An 11652-nucleotide genomic window follows, 5' to 3' on the forward strand; every position below is an offset into this window, starting at 1 on the left:
ACACATATGACATTGATGGAGAGTATTGGATTTTGTGGTGCTCATCAGAGACTTTCCCTCATCTCTGCCAGTAAAAAAGCCTCCATTTTATGAGCTTGCTGCTCCATTTTAGGTGCTAAACATAATCTTGAAACTACTGCACTGACTCACAAGTAATTTCATTGCCTTACTTGGCTGCAGTCTGAAATCACTAGGAGATGCACAGATCTGATTCAACAGCTTTTAAATTAAGAAAAACCTAAGTAACAACCCAATTACCGTATGTGGAAGCTGCTAATGGTGGTTGATTAAGTCAGCATTCTTGCACAAACACCCAGCCCACATCCTCTCCCAATTTCTAGATCTTCTGCAGTGAAAAGAGACAGGATTTTCAGAGCTCAAAGCACTGGCTCTGTGATACAAGACAGAGACGCTAGACACAGGGCAATGCGGCAGAGGATGGAGCAAATCCAATACTAAGACACTGATGATACTCAGCTTTCAAATATCACTACTGTTTTACTAGAACTGAGTCTTAGCACATTCAACCAAGCAACAGCTGCATTATACCAGGGTGGTTGCTGCCCTTTCTGTGGTTTAGAGTAGCCTTGAGTTTAAGTACGTATGTGGGGTGCATATTGATTCTTTTCAGGTGAATAGATTGCTATGAGCAGGGCCTCTCTCTCTCTCTCTCTCTCTCTCTCTCTCCATTATCAGCATAATCACTAACATATCTGTTTTACCAGACTGCCATTATAAATATAGCGCATAATAAGCAGAAGTGACTTACTTCAATCATCATCATCTTATGGATGAAAACATCATCCACCTTTGCTTTTTAACAACAATAGACTGTGTGGGTTACTTTTTATAGAGAAATATATATGTACAGTACCCATGATTTAAAATTGTGTACACTGAATCTGCAAACAGGACCAGCAGTAAAAATCAGACACACAATGGAAAAGGTTGCGGGGAGGACCTATTATTATCTGTCAAGACTCGTGTTGGTAACATTTTTTAATTGATCTGCAAGGGTGACTTAAAAGGTTTGTGTTTCCTCATAAGCACATTAATAATACCATTTACTAATTTTAAGCCATTCTCCATTTACTCACTTCACTGCAAGCCAAGCCTGTACTAATACAAGTCATACTTACAATGTTGTTGTTGAGGGTGACATTATTGGTGTACAGATACTCAATGACTGCGAGGAACACCTCTGGCTGCACGTGGCTCAGGATCAGTGGGGCTTGCATCTCCTGGGGCTGGCTTAACATTGCATGGAGTGCCTGGCAGCGGGAAGTGAGGAGGCAGCGATGGGCAAAGATTTCCTTCCGCTCTCTGCCTACCAGAAATGTCACATCACTGTGGGAAAACAGGCAATGAGTTTACCATGCACACTTCTCAATGCCCTGCCCTGCTCTCCCCTTTCTCCAGCTACACTCCCCATTGAGAACCATCTTGCAGAGTTCAGCTGGCCTGTGCTCAAAGAAAATTTGAGGTAGGCCAACAAACTACATGTTCAGCAGCATCCCCCTTTCTTTGATCAGCTGTAGAGCAGCTGGTGCTGAAGCCCTTCCATGCCTACCACTTTTTCATCGTAAGCCCTCCTGGCTGGGCTATAAGACCCGTGCGCTGCAAACACCTACCCTCTGCCCACACAAAAACTCTCTCTTGAACTGTTCCACCCAGTGCCGCCCAACCTTCTGCCTGTGTCCAGCAATAACTCTTGCTCTCAGCTCTCCTCTTCATGGACCCACCTTCTGCCTGCACAAACTCCCACTCAGGCTCTCGCTCACCTGCTCCCATCGGACCCACCTCTGCCCACATTGAGGAGGACCAGAATGTGCTTGAATACATGAAAAAGGTGTCCTGTTTGAAGTCCGAACAGGACAGGGAACACATTTCTCCCCCCCAAAAAAAGAAAGAACAATCACATATTTCTAGGGACAGGTGGCAACCCGAGTGCCAGATTTAGTCCTAGAATAAATGAAGCAGTAATAGTAATCCATCAAGCAGAGAGCCTTCTCTTCAGCACTGCATGAAGAAAGCCAGTCACCATACAGAAAGAATGGAGTAAGAGCTTCCCAGACAGAGGATGTGACATTAACCTCAAAAGTTCTCATTTTAGAAATAAAGCATAAAGCACTTGAATGGGGCCTTTTAATAGCGCACTTGATTTCCTGCTGTTCCTCCTCAGTTTCAGCAAACTCAGTAAATACACTATCTGGGCTGCATGTATTGTTTCCTGGGGTCGAACTACATGTTACAACAGAAGAGCCCTGCTGGATCAGGCTGAAGGCCCATCAAATCCATCATCATGCTCTCTCAGTGGCTAAACAGATGCCCCTGGGGAGTTCACAAGCAGGCCCTGAGAGTAATAGCACCCTCCCCATTTGTGCTGATATTCAGAGGCATGCCACCTCCAGAATCATGGCCGGAAGCCACAGATAGCCTTATCCTCTATGGATTTGTTTAACCCCCTTTTAAAGCCTTCCATGTTTGTGGCCATTATTATATCCTGTAATACTACAAATTACAGGGGTGGGTGACTAATCTGATCCAGAACCAAACCAGGGGGTAAAATCCCCTTACAACTCCACCCCTTCAGTGCTGGGTTTGAGCTGCAGGTGGTGGGGGCACATTCTGGAAGTTTGGGTAAAAAATTAAGGAATACAGGCACATCTATGTAGCTCATGTAATGTACAGACTGAATTGCTTTTCTCCACCCCAGTGTGACCTGGATGGTACTCTGAAGGGTGGGTGGGCCTGGAGCCTGAAGGGGATCAGGAAGCAACAGCATGGCAAAAAAGATGAATACGTTTAACACAAGTGGCTGCACATGACCAGATCAGCATGAAGTAGAAGTGGAATAATTTGGCAATCTACATGGGCTTAAGTAAAGCAGCCACCCGATGCTTACTTCTGTGTTCCAAGCAGTATGTTGAATTGCCCAATTGTATATGTAAGGGCACCAGAGTTATAGAAAGGGCCTGCTACAGTTGCTTTGAGTCGAAGCACGGATGTAGGAAGATTTCCCTGCCACATTACAGTACACGGGTATGTAAACCCAGGTAGCCACAGCAGGGCCTGTTCTGTAATTCACTTCACTTCATTTTCCATTACCTTAGCGGCTTTCTCGCTGACCTCTATGTACCAGAAAACTAATCTGCATTTTTGACTCACACCTGTTCGTAAAATGTCAATTCCTCTGAAACAAAACAATCATCTCAGTTGCTAACTACACCAACGCAATCAGCCGCAGTAACATATTATAGAAAGTATCAGTTGCTAAATAAGCTGCACTTTCCCTGGGCTTTTCCCAGCCCCGAGCTAGCACCAGTTGAATAATATCATGCCTTGTTGCAGGAGGGCAGGGGGACACCAACACCTGAAAGTAAAAGCAGGGGACACACATGTTCCATTGTTGAAGATGGAGTGTAAACGAAATCAATATAAAGTGAAAGTACCACAAAATAGCATCCACTACTGTAGACCAAAGGAGGCAGCCTTCTGTTAAATGTCTTTTTATTAGTGGGAAGCATTACGCCTCTAAAGAAGATACTGCACTAGTATAATTTTTGTTATAATGATTGGTGATGATGTTGTTATTGTAATAATAATGATACACCATGATGCTATGTGCAACTAATTAAGTCATAGGTGCTATCCATAGGAGGCTGGAATATTCACACAAACACATTCATGGGCGTAGCCAGCGTTGTTGGGGGGGCAGGCCTTTTGTTAGGGGGCAGAACCCCAGTTTGCTATGTATTTCTATTGATTTTTATTGATTATGGGAGGCAGATGCCCCTCCCTGCCTCCCCCCTTGGCTACGCCCATGAGCACATTCCATTCAGCGCTCTCATTCACAGTGGACATGTTAACAGGTGAGGAGAAAATATCATTCTTTTCAATGACAACAAAATATAGTTTGACAGCTAGGAAAATGCAGTATTCATTCAGCAATGGCTCTGCATCCCCAAGGAACAAATAGGAATCAACACTGTGCAAAACCAAACAAACCATCTCTCATAAAAGACCCTCAGTGGAGGAATAAAATGGTCTCCTCACATGCAGTTGGGATAGCTCCTCATCAACACTACTGCAATGTACAAATGCAATCTGCTTAAAATCTCCTTGCAAATTTGGGGGACTTTTTTTAAAAAAAAAATCAAAGTGATGCAGAAATATGATGGATTGAAATTAAGTATGAAAAAATGAGAAACTGATAAAAACTGAAATTTCATCTAGAATGTAGAGGCAGGCTCCTCTATATTCAGTAACCACATAATGCAATTCTGTATGGTAAGCCCCTAGAAAAATCGCTTATATCCTAACCAAATTCTTCATGGGAAAAGAATCTTCACTTGTCCCATGCAATCTCCGATGCAATCCTCTAAATTAGATATTGTAATAGGAAAATATCCTGTTTATTACAGATGAAAATCATGCAATGTGACCACTGTACCAGTAGCACAATTCGGATAGGGAAAGCATTTAGAAAAACACATCTTGATATTTCCAAAAAGCAAGGCAACCCACATTGAATAAGGAGGGAAATCTCCACCTCAAATTCTGCTTAAGTATCAGCCATTTCCGATGGCTTGGAGGACAAAAAATGATTATCGGTTCTAAGCTGAATTAAACCTATGAAGTAATACTAAGAAACTAATTAATGCATTGATCCTCAAACTTTTACTCAACCAGCATTAACAGATTAGGGCATTAGCACTGACTGAAGAGCATTCACAGATTAGGACATTAGCACAAACTGAAGCTCCAATTTTTCACAGGTTTAATGCCCATCTCATGTTGTATGCAATATCAAATAAGCAATCAAGGAAGTAGGGCTGAGAATCCTTTGAGAGAAGCCTAGCTTCAGTCCTGGGCCCATCATCTGAGGCACAGATGAGGTAACATGACATATACACAGAAGCTCAATTTTATCAATAAAACAGGTGAAAGCAGCTAATTGTTTCAAAATGTTGTTGTCCATGTTGCACAGTGATGGCCAAACTTGGCTCTCCAGTTGTTTTGGGACTACAATTCCCATCATCCCTGACCACTGGTCCTGTTAGCTAGGGATGGTGGGAGTTGTAGTCTCAAAAGAGCTGGAGGGCCAAGTTTGGCCATCACTGATGTAGCACCTCTAAACATAGATTGGGAGCGGGTTGTGAAGGGCCAGTCATCACTGTCAGGAAATGGGAGTGTGCTCAGGCACTGCATAACAGGAATCAAGAGATAACAGGCTCTCCGTGCAGTTAAGAGCTATTACATGGAACCTTTTTAAGTACCAAGTTCCCGGTAAGTAGTACTTCACTCAAGAGGATAGCATCTTTGGAGAGGATGCTTATAATGCATCTCTTCAATAACTATTACCTAACAACTATCAGTATTAACACAGAAAATCCAGTGGGTGTTAAACAGCAAAGGCATTCTTGGTACAGGGGGCTGAAGCCCTGAGTCTTTTGTACGGGCCCCCATATCTCCTGTCCTTTTGTGCAGGGTCCGCCTTTTTAATATGCAGGATGTGCATCTAAGTGCAGCGATGGTTAGACCTGAGCCACCTACCAGATTCATTTGTCTAAAGGTACCCTATAATATTCATGCAAGGTTGTTGCTGATCTGTTTCGTGACCCTTTAAGTACCTAGCAACACTATTGTTAATCAGAGTGGTCAGCAGGACATGCAGCATGTTGCCAAAATAATCCCACATTTGTTGAAAGCAAGATGTTGGTGTGGACAGGCCACTGGCCTGGCCTGTAAATTGTGCTCAAGGATACACCAGTGTTTCTCCCCCTTGTTTATGAAAGATAGATTCTGGTGTTATACAGAAGGCAAAGCTGTGACTCAGAAAGAGGCAGATAACAAGGTGTAAAGACCCAATGTGGAGTGCTATGGTGCCATGATGGGGATCCTAGCATGGACAGGGCCCTTACCTTGGGCAGGGCAATGGATGAAAGGTAGGAATCTGCCACTCCATACATCCCCAACCCCTTGTAGGATTGCTCTGCTGTGCCCATCAATTGAACCAGTTTTGTCAACCTGGCACCTTCCAGTTGTTCTGAACTGCAAGCAGGCTGGGGGTGATAGGAGTTGATGGTCAAAACATCTAGAGGGCATCAAACTGGTGAAGTAAAGGCTGTATTGTATGATATTTTGGGTAGCCAAAGCATTCCCAGCTGACACAATAATGCACAGCCAATCACTCATGCTGTGCTTCTGGTATATATGGTATATATTTCACCTTTACTATCATCTCCACATGAAAAAACAACAACAGAAAAGCTCATAGGAACAGCTGACCCATGCCTTAATAACATATTTTGTATTCTAATCTGCTTATTTATTTCACACACAAAATATACCACTTGATTGTAGAAAAAAACATCAGAGCAGTTTACAAAAAGATAAAGCAATAGACTTATCACTAAAAAATTTACAACTGTGATTTAAAAACAAACTGTTCCAACCTCCCCCCCCCCCCAATAATGCATACAAAAAATATCTCATCAGATTATTTGCACCTGGGTGAGAGGATAATTTTCCTTTCTTTGATAATTTTAAAACCTTTTTCAGATATCCCCTCCCACTTTTCATGATCCCTAAAACCAGAGGATCCAAGATAACACCATCATACGCGGTATCATTCACCACAGTATTTCTGTACTGCTTACAAACATGTAACGCTTCCCTGACAGTCACGAGCCAAATCTGCAAGAGAGATTGGCAGATAGTGGAGCAGGGTGGGGTCTGTTTCTTCTCTTCACAGTGACCCAGTATTATGAATCTTCCCAGCTCAACAGCCTGGCAGAGCTAACTTAAAACCTGCTCTCCAGTTTACCTCCCTGTTGCGGCCTTCACTCCCAGCTCCACCTTGATCCCCAGGCTCTCTTAGCTGGGTCTTCCAGCTGGCTCACCTGAACTGTGGGTTGTTGATGAGAGTCCTGAGGGCAGCAGCAAAGGCAGCTGAATCCCCTAGCAGGACAGCTGAGCAAGGAGAGGCCATAGTTAGGGAATGTGCTCCGGATCAGGATCAGGACCAGGCCTAGGAGAGCAGGGCAGCAGGCACGCTCAGGGGCTCAACGGTGGCTTCCTTGGCCTGGCTGTCTGTGATAAAGATATAGCTGAGAGAAGTCACGGCTGGCTGGGCGCTCAGCTGCAAGGCAGGAATGCAGAGAAAGGCCAGAAAAGGGGGAAGCAACATAGCTCATCGCCAGGCAACAGCAGCTGCCCAGGCCCTAAAATCCAGCTGCTCTGGGAGGGACCGCAGAAATCCTGAAGGGAAAGGCTTTTGTAAAAAGAGGGAGCAACACACCAAAACAGGCTGGAGAATGTGGAAAAATGAGAGGGCGGGGGTTAAATAAAAAAGGAAAGGGGGATAGACTCATTCCAGGGGCTGTCTTAAGCAAGCAAACTGGACCTTTGTGTGTTGGGGAAAATGCTTGCATGGGGTTTGTTTTTTTTGGGCCGGGGGGGTCAGAACCGGCTCAAACTTGGCAGGAGCTCATCCTTGGCATGGGGAGGTCACAGGACTGCCAGCTCCTCTGTCAGCGAAATGAAAATGACACATCTCTGCATCTGGTATCCTCAGTGTTTCTGCTTTGCCACAGAGTTGCTAAGGTCTTTTGCATAATTTCCTGAAGGCATATAGAAATGATTGCTTCATTGTCGCAGAATGCATGTGTGTGTGTGCACATGTGACAAAAAGAGAGATTGTGATGTGCTGAGGTCATATGACATCCACGTAGAACAGACTCCAGCACTAGCTTTCTGTCAATAGTAGCTCAGGCCAATACAGAGGTGTAGATTGGGTGGGGGATGGTGAGAGGAAATGTTTAGGATCATAGCAACATCCTTAAGAACCTGGCCAGGCACTCAAATAGTTCAAAGGCTTTTGACACTGAACATACTGCCTGCTCTCAAAGGACCAATTCTTAAATTACGGTACCTAATTGGTGTGGTTACTGTTTCTGTGGTTCCCTCCAGGCCAATGTTTTATTGTGGGCATATTTCGCAACATGTGAATTAGTGTCAGATATTGTTGTTGTTGTTGTTGTTGCTACTATTTTATTTATACCCCACCCATCTGGCTGGGTTTCTCCAGCCACTCTTTATTATTCCTCTTTATTAGCTCTGCAATACTTTATTAGTTCTGCAATACTTTCCCAATGCTACTACATTATTGCTATCCAGAGGGCCTATAGCACAGTAAAAATGGGACAACAAACCCAGAACATCTGCAGGAAGTTACGGAATGTGCATTGATTGGAAATGAAGCGACTTGTTTCAGCATCACCAGACTAGTGTGAGAAGTTAAATAAAACATAAGAAGTGGCCCTAGTTAACAGGGCGTAGCTCCCATTTGGACTTTGCGCCTGTGATGCGAATGAGACACTGCTAACACCTACTCCCTCAGGCTTTCATTCAAAGCCAAATACTGCCTTAAACTAACTGGCCTAGTGAATGGTCTGAAGTGCCAGTCCATTGTATCTGTTAAGGCACTTTCCAATGGGCAGGGGTTATGTAGTTCCATCAATGAAGCTAGGTTGGTCTGTTAGTGGATGGGAGCCTTATCAGGAAAGTCATATTAAAGGTGCAGGAGCCTGGCTCAATTTCTGAAACAGTCACTGGGCAAACCCACTTGTAAGTAACCTAAACCTATCCTTAGCTGAGGAGCTGCCCTACATAGGTTTCATGCTGTTGAAATAATATCTTTGGGAGACTGTCGGTCTCCACAAGGCCTTCTGGGGCTGAAGGCTCTTTAATCAAATCCTTAAGGTTTACTGCCCAAGGTACTGAAGCCTAGTTAATGTCTAAAGCGAGATGTACAAGTTGCTGTGTGCGCCAGAGATACGTCAGGGACCTGTTTGGTTTTCCCACGCCTGCAACTCCGCCACCCTAGAATTTATGAAGCTGTCATCTGACATGTGCAACAGCTGTCTCAAATGTACACCCCTCAGCTTTACTGCAAAGGGGACAAGACTTACATTTTCAAATCAGATGGAAGCTGGTTTGAGGGAAATACAGTGGTACCTCGGGTTAAGTACTTAATTCGTTCTGGAGGTCTGTACTTAACCTGAAACTGTTCTTAACCACTGTAGCTAATGGGGCCTCGCGCTGCAGCCACGCCACCAGAGCACAATTTCTGTTCTCATCCTGAAGCAAAGTTCTTAACCTGAAGCACTATTTCTGGGTTAGCGGAGTCTGTAACCTGAAGCATATGTAACCCGAGGTACCACTGTAACACCAAACAGCAGTATTTCTCAAGAAACTACATGACATATAGGAGTTGTGGCGAATGTCATGTATCCCCGGCTTTGAACACCAGTGGTGAGAGTGCACTGGAACCAGAGTGAGCAGTAATGTGTACGCAGACTAAGTTAAAAACTGCTCTCTCCTATCCCCAGAACAAAGTGTGTAATACACTTCCAATTGTATAACTCTCTGCCTGGCAATTAAGTGCTATTCATGCCAAAATTGTTTTATTATGCAGGTAAAGAAAGCAGTCAGTCAGAAATCACCTGACTGCAGCTGGACCCCCGCATCGCTATATTTCCTCTTAAAAGAGATACGTGGAAAATGCCTTTTGACTTCTACTTAAATGTCAGATTTGACCCGGCATCAGTGAACACCTTTAGCTGGACAATAGATCAGATCTGACTGTTTGCAGGAAGTGGATGGCAAGTGCTTGGATGAAGGGTAACCAAAGCTATCACTGGAGCTGATGGAGCCACAGGGGAGCTGCAACCACGGCAACCTGATAACATAAGAATAGGTTCGACATTTGATCATAGCCAACTGTATACTTAATGGCACATTCTTCATGTATATGTGTAAATAATAAAACCATGATGGGCTTCTTCTGGGGAAATGCACTTAAGATAGAGTTGCATCAGTGAAGGAGCAGACAGGACTGAGACCCCTTCCCCCCGCTATTTATTTGCTCCAAATCCCCCCTTCCTGGTGCTGCTTTGCAGTTAAGCAATAGGGCCTGTCACAGTTTCATTACATGCATTCATGTGCAGCTGGTAGCTAGATCATAAGGCTCTGTTGATGGCATCTCAACAAATTTAATCCGGCCTTGAGTAGCTTTAGTCAGCCAATGTACTTTTCTATTTTATTTTGGAATGTGTGTATGTGTCAGAGTGGCAATCTATGCATCATAAGAAAAGGGGACACAGATTTGCAGTGCTAATTTATATGCATGGATGCAATTTTTAAAAAATATATAAAGAAAATACATCTGCCCAACTTTGTGGCCTATGTGCCTACTTCCCACTGTTCTCCCTTGTTATGGTTCCTTATCTTTAAACCAAATTTGGCTCAGGTAACCCATGAAATAGAGGACTGTACTCTGCCAGCCCTTCAAATGGAGGAATGTCCCCTTTATGGTAAGACACATGGGCATCCATGTTGAGGGGGGTGTGTGTGTGTGTGTGTAGACATGCCTATAATTAATGTTATCTAATAAATAATACAGTGGTACCTCAGGCTACAGACGCTTCAGGTTACAGACGCTTCAGGTTACAGACTCCAATAACCCAGAAATATTACCTCAGATTAAGAACTTTGCTTCAGGATGAGAACAGAAATCGTGCTGCCACAGCGCAGTAGCAGTGGGAGGCCCCATTAGCTAAAGTGGTACCTCAGGTTAAGAACAGTTTCAGGTTAAGAATTGACCTCCAGAATGAATTAAGTTCTTAACCCGAGGTACCACTGTATTGACTAACCAAATAGTACAAACTATTTCTGGAATACAAGGTACTCAGTAGGTTTTTTTAAGAGCCATGCTGTTCTGGAACCAGTAACAAACCTGTTAAAATAAACATATTATTATTAAGTTTCTTCTTTCCTTTCCATTAGGCACACTAAGGAAAAAGAGAGCAAATAAATGAAATCCAGTTGTTGCAACTGGCAATTCCAAAATAAGCCCATTGTGAGACGGTGTTTTGCCTACATAACAGGACTTGGGCCTACAGTGAGAATGAGGGTCAAACTAGAATTGTGTGGATGAAGCTCATGCAATTCGCAAGTCAATGGGAAGTCTGAGGAGCCTCATAACTGTGTGGTGGAAAGGAAAGAGATCTAAACTCCTCTCTCTGCCATGGTACTGACTTCCCCACCACACCCTGCCTACAAAGATCCTCTGCTCTGAAGCTGATCTTTGCTGTCCATAGGAATCCTCCCTGACTGCCAAAGGTAGGTTCGCTTAAAATGCATACAGCAGCTTCAAAGAGGGCACAGTTTTTTCAGGAGTGTGGCAGGAAGAGAAGGAGTTCCTGGGCTCCCCCATAATTTCACATTCATGATTATTCGGTACTCATGATGCTACCTGGGCAGTCATACACAATCCCACTTTCAATGCTGTTTGAGGTTTTGAGGTCGTATGGCTTTGTTTCCATTCAGTATATATCCTGTAACTTCCTGCTGGTTTACTTTTGTCCTGCTGAAGTCGTGTGCAGCTCCTCCAGACAGCAATAATGAGGTAGCTTTGGGGAAGCATCACAGATCAAACCAGCAAAGCAGAATAAACCTGCCACTAATGCATTATCATTGTGTCAAGGACATGTTGAAGAATATACCTTCAATCAAACACCAGTCTGGAGAGATCTCCTCTCTCTCTCTCTCTCCCAAGGTTCCAAGGCTGCTGAAGTTCATGCAGTT

General features: G+C 43.9%; 1 protein-coding gene across 4 annotated transcripts in view; it reads right to left on the reverse strand.

The window, feature by feature from the left end:
- The window catches only part of BTBD19 (BTB domain containing 19), a 62964-nt gene extending 55591 nt beyond the window's left edge, over positions 1–7373 (reverse strand). For all 4 annotated transcript variants that reach the window (XR_013839876.1, XR_013839877.1, XR_013839878.1 and 1 more), the window contains exons 1-2: positions 6906–7373; positions 1140–1347 (exon numbers count right to left, since the gene is read on the reverse strand). Coding sequence is in view for 1 of the 4 variants with exons in the window: in XM_079980524.1 (XP_079836650.1) it covers positions 1140–1347; positions 6906–6994 (297 nt within the window). In the remaining 3 variants the exon portion in view is untranslated. The remainder of the gene's footprint in view (positions 1–1139; positions 1348–6905) is intronic.
- Between the last annotated feature and the right edge of the window lie 4279 nt (positions 7374–11652).

This window comes from Podarcis cretensis (assembly GCF_951804945.1).
Source record: "Podarcis cretensis genome assembly, chromosome: 6".
Classification (NCBI taxonomy): domain Eukaryota; kingdom Metazoa; phylum Chordata; class Lepidosauria; order Squamata; family Lacertidae; genus Podarcis; species Podarcis cretensis.